Source organism: Myotis daubentonii, chromosome 10 (genome assembly GCF_963259705.1).
Source record: "Myotis daubentonii chromosome 10, mMyoDau2.1, whole genome shotgun sequence".
NCBI classification, from domain to species: Eukaryota; Metazoa; Chordata; class Mammalia; order Chiroptera; family Vespertilionidae; genus Myotis; species Myotis daubentonii.
The window spans coordinates 42,221,919-42,238,140 of record NC_081849.1 but is presented as its reverse complement, the minus strand read 5'-3'; the positions used below and the strand labels follow the sequence as shown (position 1 = coordinate 42,238,140).

Below are 16,222 nucleotides of genomic sequence, written 5' to 3'. Positions count from 1 at the left end.
ACATATGTAACAACCTCAACAATAAAAATAAACTAAAAAAAGAATATTCTAGGCAGAAAATAAAGCACATGTGAAATCTCAGAAATGGGTTTTCCAAAACATTGAAGGAATTAAAAGAAATTCACTGTGACTGGATTGTAATAAGTGGAAAATTATCATGATAGTGACTGTTTTCCCTTTAAAACATACATGCAATTTCTAAAGTCTCCAAAAGCCTTATCTTTCTTGTTTAAAAATTACACTGACTGACACTGCAGATATTGACTCCACCATGTACTAGTATATGCAAGTCTGCAACAAGTTCCTGTCCCATTAGATCTTTAATTCTCCCTTAGTCCTTTCCCAGAGACTTTGGTACTTGCCCTATGGACAAGGTCTCCTATATTCTTAGTACTTGTGGTTTCCAGAAGATAAGGCAGAGATTAAGAAAATGTGCAAAGAGATACATTCTGAAATTTGGGGAAAGAGACACCAAAATTTTATGGGCATAGGTTTCATATTTGGACATGTTGAACTGGATGTGGCTCTGGGATATGCTGTCATAATGTCCACTTGAAAAATAAGAGCCAGCAGTAGTGTCTAGTTTATATTAGTTCACACAAACACTCCATCCATGCTTTTGTTCCGGCCCTCTGGTCCAGTTTAAGAACCCATTGTGGCCCTCAAGTCAAAAAGTTTGCCCACCCCTGCTCTAGACCAAGCATGTCAAACTCAAAGGCTAACACGGGCCAAGTAAACAAAGTTTAAGTTCATGTGAGCCGCAAATAAACAAAAGCTTCAATTTTCATAGAAACATAGGATTATTTTGATAGAGACAGGCTGAATACAAAGGGCTGAAATAAATGAGTAATTGTTAACTTAAAATAATAGAGCATTTTAAATAAAAATTAATATTCTGTCTTGAACATTAACTTACCAGACACTGAATAACTGCACAAATTAATAAACATAACACAAATAAACCTATTTTTCTTGTCCTTCAAAAGCAAAATATTTCCTGTTGCACACACCAAACAAGTCAGTCCAAGACTAATGACGTGGCAATCGGCTGCTAAAATATTCACTGCTAATATTAGTGGAGAGGAACCATGTGCCTGAGCATAAGGCGTGTAAGGGAAATGAATGCAACACGATTATAATAATCAGTCATTAGCGAATGTTGTAGTTAGTTATTAAAAATTATGTATAACAGGATATTGTAAAAATTAAGTTATGAATTTTTTATTAAAACGCTTCTTACATGCTGTTATATTGGCTGGGCCGCAAAAATATTCGTAGTGGGCTGCATGTGGCCCACAGGCCGTGAGTTTGACATGCTTGGTCTAGAGACTCATGAATTTGGAAATTACCAGTATAGCGGTGGTTCTTAAAGTCATTAAAGTGTCTGAAACTGCCCAAGAAAATGTGTAGTGCAAGATTAAATAGAAAAGACAAAACCTGAAAGACAATGACATTTAAGAAATAACAACTGAAAATGTCTGAAAAGACAATTGAGACAAAATAGTTTGATACCTAGTTGGAGAACTGGGCACAAATATTGTTAGAAGTCAAAGAAAAGAAGGAAAAAACTCTAAAGAAAAAAGCAGTTGCCAGTAATGTCAACACCAAAAGGAAGTCAGGGAAGTCTATGATTGAAAATCGGTGTTAGGCCCAGCTATTGTGGCTCAGTGGTTGAGCATCAACCTAGGAACCTAGGAGGTCATGGTTTGCTTCCCCGTAGCGGGTGTGCAGGAGGGGCAACCGATCAATAATTCTCTCTCATCATTGATGTCTCTCTCTTCCTCTCCCTCTCCCTTCCTCCCTTCCTCTCTGAAATCAATATGTATATACACACTAGGGGCCCGGTGCACGAAATTCGTGCACTGGATGTGGGGCGGGGGGAGTGTCTCACATACTGGGAGCCCTCAGGCGTTGACCCCCATCACCCTCCAATCGCAGAATCGGCACCTTGCCCAGGCCAGACGCCTCTGGCTTAAGCATCCGGCCCAGGCAGCGGGGACCTGCAGTGGCAGCGGGTGGTGCTGCGATCGCGCGGGCTCCGCCCCTGCCCCTGCAGGAAGCCTCTGGCTGAGGCGTCCGGCCCAGGCAGCAGGGACCCGCAGCTGCAGCGGCCCCGTGATCGTGGGCTTCGCTTTAGGCCCAGGCAAGGGGCCCCTAGCTCCCGGGACTGCCAGCTTCGACCGTGCCCAGCTCCCATCGCTGGCTCCACCCCTACTTCCTGCTATCACTGGCCAGGGCGGAAAAGGCGCCTGATTCTCTGATCATGGCTGGGGGGCAGGGCAAAGGCGGCCCCAGGGCCGCCTTTGCCCTGCCCCCCAGCTCTTAGCTCCCCCCTGGGTTTCCGATCACTGTCAGTGGCAGGGGGCTTCTTCCTGCTTTCCCTTTTGCCTCCCTGCATTGTGCCTACATATGCAAATTAACCGCCATCTTGTTGGCAGTTAACTGCCAATCTTAGTTGGCAGTTAATTTGCATATAGCCCTGATTAGCCAATGAAAAGGGTAGCTCATACGCCAATTACCATTTTTCTCTTTTATTAGTGTTGATATATATTTAAAATTGGTGTTATATTTGGCAGTAAGGATGATAATTTTTGCCCAAGTGATATGAATATTCAACTTGAGATCAGATCTAGGTTTACATCTCTGCTCTACTTCTTCCTAGCTCAGTTTCTTAACTTAGAAAATGAGGACACCCATCTCTCCCATTACTCTTTTACCAGACAAAGGAAAGGCTTATGTGAGAGCATATGAATTTGAATTTGACAGACATTGAGGAAGGTACTGGAAAACTGAGGAAGGGTGACTTAGATGTTTGTTTTTAAGCAATTAACAATCTAAGAGACTGACTTGTAAATAATGTAAGTACATGGCCATACCAGAGCGAGTTAAATGTCAAAAATCATGTACACACACACACACACACACACACACGTCATACATGCACATTTTTGGAGCCAGTTCAACTAACTGTGCTTAAGGAGAGGAAGAGTGATAGTAGATGTGTATTGGGAGGCTGGAGGCAGGTTAGTTACAAAGGTTACTGGAAGAGTTAATTATTAGTTTTAAAGGCTGAATATACTGTCATTACTTTGCCCTCATTTTTAGCAATATTTGGATCTTATTTCTGGACATAGTCAAAAGAATGTGGAGACATGTCTGGTGAAATTGTATCAATAATTTGAACTTCAAATTTTGGACAAAAGCTATGGACAGGGAGAGATACTAAATAGTAAAGAAATTGACTTGGAAGATAATTTCATAGGGTATGTTGATCAATGACAGTCTCAGGAGAACAAATACTTTCATCATCCACAGAATCTCTTTGAAATCCAATATGCTTATCATTGCACATGGCAGAACACATTTACTTATGAATTATCTTTCAGTTGTGTCAATACTATCCAGTCAAACTATGTCCTCAGTTGTTTCATATTTAAAACTAGAGGCCCGATGCATGAAATTCATGCAAGAGTAGGCCTTCCTTCCCCCAGCTACCAGCACCTGGCTTCCCTCTGGCACCCGAACCCAGGCTTCTCTCACAGAGGGAGGCAGGGTCCCCAACCTATTGCATCGCACCGCACCTGCCTTGGCTGGCCTGGCGCCAGTGGGTGTCATAATGTGGTCCTGGATGGTCGTCCTGATGGTCAATGGTCGTTCTGCTGTTCGGCCGTTCAGTCAATTTGTATTTTATGCTTTTATTATATAGGATATGGGACTTAGCCTAGAATGATTTCTAAAGTCCTTGCCAGGCTCTATGATTTGTTAATTCTGTACAACAGCCGATATTTTCAAGCACTAAATGGGGCACCTTACACCCTGGACTGCTCTCACAGGCGGTAAATTACACAGATCTGCTTGGTAAGGTAAGAAATGCTGACTGAACCTACAGGTGAAACAACATGAAATAAACCCGCTGAAAAAAATTTCTCTATTCACTTTGCAAGTTAGTCCTTTTAGGTACTATTATTTCTGTCTATCTGATGTCCATTGCCCTGTGTGTGTGTGTGTGTGTGTGTGTGTGTGTGTGTGTATTTGTGGGTGTGTGTCCCTTGAAGAACCACCCTGTAAGTTAATGTGTGGAAATTCCAGTCACTTCAGTGAGGTTTGCTTACAACTTTCCGCCTCAAGGCTGTTTTGCATTATTTTTGGATTCTGTTCATTTTTGGAAGCATTGTCCATTAAGCTTACTTATGCTAGCCACACCGGATTCCAGCGGTAGGTTATGCCAGTTCTCTTTTTTGTTCTGCAGTATTTCCTTTGTCCATGCCAGGAATTCAGTTTGGATGGCCCTTTCACATAACTTGCCTGGGGGTGGGGGGCTAATTAATAGCCCTTTGCCTCAATTCCCCTTCCATTGTCTATTTTGATATATGGCCCTATTTGGACAATTGCTACCTTTGAAGATTTGTGATTTTAGGCCGATGACACTTTCCGTATTTATTGATCTCCGCCAGGTTGTGGTTTTTTGCTTACTTTCAGCATGTCACTTACAACCTAAATGAGAGATTTAGAGCCCACGAGTTACAGATGTGCTTTTGCTCCACTACCATCTGTTTTCCTGTCAGAAATTCCTAGGCGAGGGTTTATGGGGCTGGCTCTAGCTTTTTATTATTTAATGAACTCTCATCCTACCTGAAAAAGACTGCCTATTATGTCTAGATTTACCTCATTTTAATCTGTTAAATCTTAGAAATGGGATTTTTAAAAAATATTGTATATTATCCAAATCCTACATTTCTAATTTTTACAAGTTTTGGAAGTAGCTTGAAAAACATGTTCTCCATTTCATCTCTCTAATGACAAATGAAAAACAGTCATCTCTAAACACTAGAGTTCTTTTTTTAAGCGAAAAACTGTATTTTTGCTTTGAGAGCCTTCACAGAGCTGATTGCTTTGAAAACCACTGCATTGAATACCTGCCATACAAGTCTTTTGCGTGCTTTTTCTTCTCCTCTCCTTTGTCTGCGATGTCTCAGTTTGTGTAGTTGTGTGTGTGTTTTTCTATTAAGGTATTTCAAGGTTATTAGAAGACAAAGTAGAAGAATTTATATATATGTTTTTATTTTTGCTTTTATATTTTAGTGGTCAGAACTTTTTTTGGCATCTCAATGAAACAGTGACATGATACCATTAGAGCATATTGCAAAGAAGACTCATAGGCTGAAAAGGGAAATGCAACATTTTCGACTGTGATTTTATTCAGTGGGTGTAATTCACTATCTTTCATTAGTTCAATAAACATATTAAGATATCCTCATTTAAGTTCTCCCTCTCAGTATAACCATCTATTTTAGTGTAGTATATGGAATGCCCTTCTAATGAGGCTCTTGAGATTTCATTCCAGATTTTACTTATGATTTCTCTCACACATGATCATAATTTCAAGTTTCTAAATAGGCCATCCTGTGTTTAGGTTATTATTATTGCTATTATTTATTTACATATACCATTTAGTAGACCATCCATATTAAGTTTACAAAGATTATAAGATATATCCCTAGAAAAAACTCAATGAAGATTGAGGCAGTACAGAGAAAAGTAAATTGGACAATTGCTCTGACACGCCAGTCGCTTGATCACATCTCCAATATTTCCTGGTGCAACTGGGTCTTTAGGCAATTTGAAGGCATATGTCAACACAAGACCATTTAAGACCTGCCAGGTACAGCTGTTATTATAAGTGGCATATCAGATAAGCATATGAATGATGTAGTGAAATAATAACATTGAAAACACAAGAGTATTAAATCGCCCTAATCTTATTTGTTGAATTTTTAAAAGGATCAATTGTGTGTCTGCCTCAGTGTGACTATTTCAGTTATGAAAACAAACACTATTTTATTGATTTAGATGACTCTAGTATTTAGGTCACACTTCAAAAGAAGGTGGGCAGAGTTAATTGAAGTTAAAATCTCTGAGATTAAATGTTATTGATGTGTTATATTCTGATATTAAATATTATTGTTGTGTTATACTGGGGAGAAGGTGCACAAAAGATGCTAAGAGCACGGTTTTCAAAGTGTTCCAGGATATTCCTGCGCAACGATGCAGAAGAGCAGCATTAGGCAAAAGAACTAAACTTTAAGCAAAGGAGAATTTATAACCTCTGACTCTAGCATCAAACCATTTTTTAAAAGTGCTTACTGTATGTCATTCTCCAATGTTTATTGATAAGAAAAGCCCGGTATCCTTCAATATAACTCATCAGAATGGTTACAAATTTCTGAATACACATCTATATTCTAATAAAATACATGTTCACAAATATCTTGGAGATTTCACTGATTTATAAAATCATCAGGATTTAAGAGCATTAGAGCTGATAGTCCATCATTGCATTTCCACAAGCTTCTGTTTCCCAATATGCTGGTGGAAATGACAATATTTATAAAGTGCTGAGAGATCCTCAAAGCGGATGGGGCACAGAGACAAAATCGTGTTTAGCAGATGAACCCAGCATAGTGACCCTAAGGCCAAAAGACACACTCAATAAGAGTTCATGTGTGACAGCTTGTAGCTACTCTACATGGCTATGTAAGATTTATAGGGACATGCATTTGCTGGGACAGTGGAAGGAAAATGGAATCACTAGCAACCTGCCTCATGACTGCTCTACCCTTTAACAGTTACTGTGATTACAAGATCATAGTATTTCATAACATGGCAGCCATCACCCAAATGACTCAGAAATACTATATTTTACAGTTGTTAAAAGATTGTAGATTGTGTTTTGTTTCATTTTAATTTTTTTCTTATCTTTTATATTAATCACTTTAAAATTAAATATATATATATATATGTATAGCAAGCATATCAGAAGCTATAGGGAATAAGAAAACAAGGACCCTCTGCACTCACCACCCAGACTGAACCCATGTGGTCGGGCTTGTTTACACTTAATTTCTTTGTTACTTTCATCTGCATCTTTGTGTAGAGGATGTCAAGGCTTTGGCAATCAGACCACAAAGAAGCTGTGATAAATAGAGTGGAGACATGTAGGAGTGAAGGGTGACTAAAAGCTGCTGATTCTGACATCTCAATAATAAATCTATTGTGTTAGTGAGAGGTTGTGTTCTTTAGAACTTCACACAAATAAGCAAGAAGGTGACACTTTAATACAAAAGCGGTTGCCTCCCTTTCAGCCCTCTTGTGGGCTTAAAGTTCTCAAGGAGGATTGTGTGGATTTGCAAACAAATCCAGGGACTGAGAGCTGGTCAACACAGTCAGCCACTGACACTTCCCTGCAGGAGAAATACAACTCCTTGTGAATTGAACTTTGCCATCCAGGTCAGGCTTCTGGATGTCTGTAAGAATTACTATCCAGTCATTAAATGCTTATAATCCATTGCTGAGAGCTATTATCCCAGAAACTATACTTGTTTCCTTGCTGACAGCAGGTGGCTTTCATCTTTGACCTGGATTTTTTAAAATCCTTTTATTCCTGAGGGGCCAGGGAATGCGGCTTGATGGGTAGGGCAAGGATATTTGAAGATTCTTTTGTTTAAAGGATTACAATTTCCATTTGTCAGGTTAAAAACGATGCAAGTATGGTATAAATTCCTTTTCTGTCCAACAAATTTGGAGCTAGCAGAATAGTTAGAATTTTTTCACTGTCTGTCTTAAATATGGATGATAATTGCAGTTAGAAGAGGGGCGGTATTTGAAAATGGACTTTTATTGTCATTTTTATTGAACAAAATGGCCTTCATTGTCACTTTTATCTAATAAAAGAAAGAATGTGACTGCTCCCTTTTATGATTAAGTAGTGACATGTACACCTTTTAAAGGAATGTCCTCAAACAAATATTCAAGCTATCTATTAATTTAGCAAAATAATTTGAACCACTCTGTGCTGTGGTAAAGCAGTAAGCCAAACATAGTTCCTGGAATTATATTTGTGATAGTTATATATTTCTTTATATATAAATTGAATCAACACTATTTTTGATACTCATTGCTGACTCTCTCAAAATATACAATTAGGCAATGAAAATTTAATAAATATCTAAGTATGTAAGAAGAATACATTAAAATAGAAAGGTTGTAACTAGAGTTCTGCTTAGTACACCTAGGGCTCTGCTGAAAAAAATATACATAAAGGCTTGGTGTGTGAAAATAAAATGTTATAAATCAAGGGTCATGTGAAAGATGAAGGGATAACTTACCTTGTATTTTTAAAATCATTTAAAAATACATTTCTTTTTGAATAATTCCAGATAATGTATTTTCTCACTGGAATACTGCTATACATTGACACACGGTTCGTTATTACATTAGGTTAGGAGGAAGCATCAATATTTCCTCATTTATGTTAACATCTGGATTTATATTTATTAAATGCCCTGAGGATATTAGCACTTACAATAACAATCATATCTAGATAAATCTGCCTTCACATCTGCAGACATACAACATCATCCAATAGCTAGCTGATACACAGATTATTTTTATTATTGAGCAATGATAATTAATAGAAACACCTTATACAAAATATAATTTTAAGAGCAATTATACACATTTTGAGAAAGTTATTATATACAATATATTTTGTATTTATTTTCTTAAAAAAAACACCTTATTTTACTTCTCTGCTAATTACCAAATCTTTTAGTAATTCTTCATTGTGTACTAAATAACATATGGATGCTTTGCCTGGTATGAAGGCCTTCCTTGATCTTACCCCGATTTACTTTTATAACATGTCCTTTACTATTTCAATGTATCCCATTCGTCATCTACACTAAACTTGTCCTGGTTCTCCATGTATGTTATGAATCATCCCACCTATTGTCCTTTCTCCCTAGTTTCCAGCACTTAGACTATTGCCTGAACTGATCTCTGCATGTCTGAACCTACCTATCATTTTAAAGACGGTATTACATCTAATTCTTCAATGAAGCCTGTCCTCAATTTCCCACTAAAAATAAGATTCAAAGGAGATTCAAATTCTTTGGCATTTATCTATAGTTTTCTCTACACTTTCCTAAAGACTTTCATCAATTTTATCTTGTATTTTTACTCACTAATTATTAAGCATATTTATTAAACACCTGGAGAGCAGGGTGTTAGTGGCACATCTGGAGTAGATGTTGGGTAAAAGGAATAAGAAAGTACATTTTCTGGTGAGAATTAAAAATTATTAGAAAACCAACTAGATGCTATTTTTCTTTTTGTTACCATCATGTGTCAGCCATTCTAAACAGTAGCGAGGTCAAAATACAGCTGCCATAAAAGGTTTGTGTTTTTTTTTTTTTTTTTTTTTTTTTGTCCAAGATCTAAATAACTGCTGTGCTTACCATCGTGTTTCTATTATGCATATGTACACATATCTGTATAGTTAACCTCCAACACACATAAACTCAGCTGCACACATGTTCTAAAAGCAAGTTCCTAATGACTTGGAATCATTCAAATTTTAAAACAGTGAGACATAGAGCAGTCTGTGAGGTGTGATATCTTGTTTGTTAAGTGTGAATTTTAGTTCATGAATGAAATACTTTATTTCACTTGGTCATCTTTAAATTTCAAAATTATCATTTTTTAAGTTATTTGTTATAAGCCTAAAGGACAATTCAATAAAATGTAATTGTTAAGCAATAATTATACAGAGCTATTGCTTTAAATGATTCTGTTGTTCAGAGGGATGTAAAATGTGATTAACTCTGGGTGTCATGGTGTTAGGTACTAAAGCTATAAAGATAAATGGGGTCTCCAGTCCTCTGGATCTTAATTGCCTTCTTAGATTTCCCCCAAACCTAAGAGGTTTCTGAGATTTGCTTTGTTACTGTCATTATATCATCTTAAAAATCGCATGTTCATATTACCCACGTTAATACTAAAAGGGATCTCTCCCTCCTCCTCCCATTTTCTTCAAGAATAGCAGCTATTTATATGAGTTTCAATTTTCCTGTTTGAAGCAGTTATTCAGATGCTTTTCTGTAATTTAATTTAATTTTCAAAGATGAAAGAAACATTGGGCAGGCAGCTCCTAAATGTACAGCCTAGAAATTTGACAGTGAAGCTTGTATTAACTTTACAGACCATAGATTACATGAAGGGTAAACCTTTTTATAGAGTTTATATTTAAAGGTAAATACATCAATGGAAATAGTGTCCCCAAAAGTAACTTTTGGAGATGATAATTCAGTGCTTAATATACTAGCATCTAAACAGTGAAACAGTCTCATTTTATTTATTATAAGCATAGCAGATCTAGTTGAGTCAAACAAAAAAAATCATATTAATTTGGTGTTCATAAGGACATATTAAATTAGAAATAGTAAGTATATCTTTTTGTGGTGGATCACTCAATAGTTTAATTGTATTTGGTTGGATGACAGAATAAACACTAAAATTTATTAAAGCCAGAAAAGAGTGACAAGTGACATAAGCAGTCTTAGAGTTCTGAACACAGTTTTTCAATTACTATCATGTAGAGATAAAGAAACTATTACAGTAGTCAATGCAAGGAGATAGAAGAAAACAACAAAAAAATAATAAAATAAAAATAAGAGCTCTCTATCAGAAGATTCAAGAAATGAAAAATAAAATCAAACCTAAACTGAGAGTGCTAAATGCCCACAAGAAAGTGCATTGCCAGACCAGGAGAAAATAAAGGGAAGGTGGAAGGTGCACTGAAAATTCTTACAGAAGAGACAAAGGATGACACATACCTCTGAAGATTTTTATGAGGAAGAACCTATAATTCTAGAAAGAGAAGTGAAAACCGCCCTGAAAATATTGGGAAGAAGTAAATCATCAGGATTATAGGGGATACCAAAACAATTATTTCAAGCCACTTTGTCAAAATCGTAACAAGAAAATGTCCAGAAATGTGGAAGACAAAGCAATGGCCTAGGAACTGGAAATATTCAAGACATATCCCCATTTTGAAGAAAAGAGATGCCGAGGAGTCTAGTAACTCTTAGGACCATTACTGTAATTTCCTACACAAGTAAAGTGATCCTCAAGGTGATGCAGCAAAAACTTCTACCTTATATGGAACAAGAAATGCCAGCCATGCAAGCTGGATTCAGAAAAGGAAGGGGTACTCCAGTTGTAAGCATTTTTTAGATATGAAATGCTGCAAAGAATTTCAGAAGAAGATTGGTCTGTGCATTATAGACTACAGTAAAGCCTTTGACTGTGTGACTCATGAGAAACTATGGGATGCTCTCAAAGAAATGGGTGTGCCTCAGCATTTGATTATCCTGATGTGTAGCCTGCACTGTGGACAGGACAAAATTCAAAGTGAAAATAGTTTTCTATAGGCAAAGGTTTCAGACAAGGGTCCATTTTAAAGCTAATAGGAAAAAAAACACCAAACTTCATTTGAAATATGGTGTTGGAGGAGAGCTCTACTGATAGCCTGAAATGCCAGAAAGATAAACAAGTGGGTCCTACGGCATTGCCCTATGTTGGGCTCACCATGAGGAAGCAGAGTACTTTAGTAAAGACAATAAAATAAAATATTACTGGGGAAAGTAGAAGGCAGCAGGAAAAGAGGAAGACCAAATGGGAGATGGATTAACTCCATAAAAGAAGCCATAGGCACGAGTCTACAGGAGCTGGACGGGGCTGCTAAGGACAGGATGTTGTAGACATCACTCACTCATAGGGCCACCAGGAGTTGGAGCTGACTCATGGCATGTAACATACATACACCTGTTTATTCCATTTAATTGATTTAAATGCTTATATTTTACTAAATGTCTAAAAAGCATTTTAATGAAATAATCCAGAGTAAAATAAAATATGGAAAATCAAGATTGCTTTAATATGTATATGTTTATGTTGCCTTGGAGTTTAATTAGTAGGGCAGTAAATTTGGAGAAGATTGTTTTTAATCTATACTGAAGCATATTTCTAAAGATGCAAATATTGACCTAAATTATATATATAATATACAAGTCGTATACAAGTCGGTGCTAGCATTTATACAAGTTTAACATACGTAAACACTTCACACATTTGTCATTTAGTTATCAAAATAACCCTATCTCAAAGCATTAATTAAATTTTATCTATGAGAAAACAGCTTTTAGTAGGTCATTGAGCAAGAATTGGCAGAGATGGGAGTGGATTCCAAGCCTGCCTTATTTACTTGTGCCTTACATGCATCTATCTACTCATTCAGTAGCGGTGTGCTGCTTACATTGAATTCATTTAGCCATGAGAAAAGCATTTAACGCTGGGGGACAAAACTGTCTTTTCTTTTTTCTTAGTTTTTATTTATTTATTTATTTTAAATTTTTATGGTTGAAAGTATTACATATGTACCCTTCCCCCACCCCCATTGACCTCTTCTCTTTTCTCTCATTTGAAAGTTCAAAGACTGGAATATGTAGGCTCTCTGTCTTTATAAGCAATGACATTAATAGACACTGCCTGTCATCACCACCATTTTTAGTTGGTTGATAGACTCATGATGGTAAATCTGTATCTTTATTTCCTTCTTCTTCTTCTTCTTCTTCTTCTTCTTCTTCTTCTTCTTCTTCTTCTTCTTCTTCTTCTTCTGTTTATTTATTTATTTATTTATTTATTTATTTATTTATTTATTTATTTATTTTGTCAGAATGATGTAGGAGGACAACGCAGCTTGATAAACAAGTGGACAACTTTTCTTAAGGCCAGATTGATTTGCTCAATTCCTGGAAGTGATGGGGCAGATACTCATTTTGATGAGCTCCGTAAGTCACATGTTTCATTTTTCTTTAAAAAAAAGTCTTATTGCCTAATTAATTCAGCATTTATTTTATTTTATCCCCAACTGCCCGATTATATAGCCCAGTACAACCTGAAGGAGTGGTTCTTACCAAATTTGCACATATAGAGAACACGGACGTGCTTTAGGTCTGTAATGAAAAATGCTTCCTCAAAGTTCAGAGGGAAACAAAACTACAGCAAGAGACAGTGTCGCCCTGGGACTACGATGCCCATGCGCTATCCATGTGGTCTTTCACTTGGAAGGAGCCACTAGGTAGAAGGACCTTGGGTTCCTTATTCTGTGGACGCCACCTGCTGGACAGCATAGGAGGTTTGCTGAACTCTGTCCCTCCAACTTGTTAATAAAAATAATAACTTGTTTTAAAAGGGTGGGGGGAGGAACATCTGTAATACTTTCAATAATAAAGGTCATTTTAAAAAATTAAATAATAATAATAATACTCAGAGAAGCGTTAGACAGCTTCTTTCATTCTCCCTCTTTACACTTCTCAACGCTAATACAAGAAGGAGCTTTTTCAGTTTTATATAAATTTAATATTATTAGCTTTTATCTTCTTGAATTTGTCTTTGTTGGCAATATAAAAAAGGTGGCATCACTGATGATTTTGTTAGGATTGTATTTTATAGTATGAAAGTATATATTCAGTATTCATGGATGATCTCGAATGTTGACTATAAGCATGCTCACATCTTAAATAACATTTTAAAATATTTTTTACACATACTTTAGTATCAATGTTGCACAAGTAATTACACAAGCAATACCACACAATTAATTTGTGTGGCTATTTTCATACATTTACCAAATAGGTAAATCAGTCACTAATAAGTTGACATAATTACAGGACAACACTTTTTACAGTGGTGGATAAAAATAGCCTATGTTTTTAATTTCTATGTCAAATCACATACTCCTAATTGGAAATAGCGATGGAGATTATCAAGCAAATCATTCCATTTATAGGTGATGGAAGTAACACCTAAGAGGTGAAATGTCTGATTCCACATCACATAGCTAGTAAGAAAACCAGTCTTTTATCCTTACTTTCTCATGTAGTAATGTACTGACTTTCACTGTTACCTTCATTTTATATACTGTTTAGAGTTTCATAAATATTGTATTATTAAAGAAAAAAGCAAACATGTTAACTCAAAAGCTAAAAATATAGTGAATCATTATTTTTTTCCCATTAATAGAAGACATATACTTACTCCCCACAAGAGATGAAAGAAACCCTGTAGTATATGGAGTCTTTACCACAACCAGGTAAGTTAAAAAATGCTTGTAATTCTTCTAGAGAATTGTTACGTATAAATAAAAAAGTACAGTTATATGTTTTGTCCCTTCCTTTCGTGTGAAAAAATACACATTTTTTCCTTTTCCTTTTTACCTTGTGTTTCCTATAAATATTTTAATGTCAATACATATAATGTTTCTCTGTTCTTTTACCCCAGTAGAGTGTCCTCTGTGCCATTTGTCACAGTTTATTTCAACAGTCCCCTGTACATAGATAGTTCCATTGTTTCCAGTCCTTTGCTAGTATGCATAATGCCTCAGTGACTAAACTTGTGCATATGCCAATTCCTCTGTGAGCAGGTATATCTGTGAGCTAAATTCTCAGACTAAAATGACTGGATACAAAGACATATGCATATACTAATCATAATAAACATTTCAAGTTGTGTGACATAGAGGTAGTAATACTAAAGAACTACATGTCTCAGTTTTGTTGCTAAGCTCTAAACAGGAGATGGGCCACTCTTGACCTTTAAAATGTCATCACATGCTATCTTATATGCACCTCCCCATTACCCTAGGAAGATGGGAGTTTGGCTGCCATTATCACCATATCATCACTGCTCTACTAATATAGGCAACGGAAGTTTGTATACTTGCCATAGAAGAGGAACCAATTAGTAGTAAAAATGGGGCTAGAACTAAAGGTCATTTCCTAATTGTCATCCTGTATTATTTCCTTCTTTATGCATACTACTGTCTGGTACTTGTCATTGAATCTTGTGACTTCCTTAAAAGTTTCCCTTGCACCCATGAAGCTTTCTTAAAGAATATATGGACACTACTTTATTTTATTGAGTATTAATTGTATTTAATTCAGTAACTTACATTGGGCCATGTTCAAACTATACCATATATTACTGTTTACAGTATATTCTTTGAAATACTTTTCATTTTTTCCACAGCTCCACTACCAATCTGTATCAATGTATATTGATATTATTATTGGAGAAATTGGCAGTATTGCTATGGGTATTAGAAAAATGGTCTTACTGCCTCCTTCTGATTAAATTATTAAGATATTTTGCAGGCAAATTATAATTTCATTTCTGTGGCATTATTCTCATTTACATATACATTATACCTTATGTATAAACTAAAATGTACTATTGGTTCAGAATATACCAGAAAACATACTTGTTGGTTCATTATAAGATAGAACATGTGAAACATTTAAATGTAAGAATAAAGAAGATATCCTAAGAAGCTGCTGTTTTCTGCTCCATTTTCCTGCTAATTTATGTCTGAACTACAAGGTGCAAGAAGAGCAAGTGCCTGTAGTTCCTCAAGTTAAGTATCTCAGCCTTAGGCTCTTGGCATCTCTTCATTCACAGAACTGCCTTTGAAGTCGCTGTGTGTTACACACACAAGGCATAGATATGTGCCAGGGTGGTGTAGCCCCAAGATAGTTCTCTTTTCCTCCTACCAAGGTTCTGCCCACCCAGAGTTAAATGCAAACTTACAAGGTAGCTCTTTGTTCTTGGTGCACTTTATTATCTTATTTTTAATGCCACCCTGAAGACTGTGGCCATATTGGGATGCATGTCACAGCCTTCGTCCAATGAGAAGATGTAATTAATCTGCAACAGTAGCAATGGCATTAAGCGTGATGCATCATCCCTTTAAAATATCATAGGCTAGTCATGTGATTTTTATGGGAACATCTCTCTTCTTAGCAACTAGTTTTCTCCCAGATGCCTGTTTACTGTCAGCTCCCGATGTTTCCCATTAATGTCATTCCAAGAATATTAATGAGTGAGTTCTTCCTGCTCAGAGAATCCTTAGCTCATTTTTGTAGCACTGAGATGATATGTCTCTTCGATCATAAAGGGTGATGTTGTATTTTAGAACAGCAATCATTGAAAGTTTTAGACTCAGAGAAAATGTACTTTATTTTCCAGAAATAAATCAAAAACAGAACATCTGATGGCCGTGTTAACAGTTTTCATCATTAGTTGGCAAAACTGTGTCAAATTTCCATGGAGCTTTTCTGCCTCTTAATTGCATGTGCTCCAACTCTGTGTAATTAAGTTTAATTTTAAGGATCAGATAAGATTCACATGTAAACTAAATACAAGAAGGAGAAAAAAAGATTGTTTCAACATTTTTTAAAAATTCTTTATTGTTTAAAGTATTACATATGAATCCTTTCCCCCCATTGACCTCTTCCTGCTTGCTCCTGCTCCTCCCACCCCCTCA

General features: G+C 36.3%; 1 protein-coding gene across 1 annotated transcript in view; it reads left to right on the top strand.

Moving 5' to 3' along the window:
- Window positions 1-16,222, top strand: part of SEMA3D (semaphorin 3D) — a 200,917-nt gene that overhangs the window by 147,200 nt on the left and 37,495 nt on the right. Inside the window, exons 9-10 of the mRNA XM_059712177.1 lie at window positions 12,575-12,689; window positions 13,924-13,993. Of these exons, the coding sequence (XP_059568160.1) occupies window positions 12,575-12,689; window positions 13,924-13,993 (185 nt within the window). The remainder of the gene's footprint in view (window positions 1-12,574; window positions 12,690-13,923; window positions 13,994-16,222) is intronic.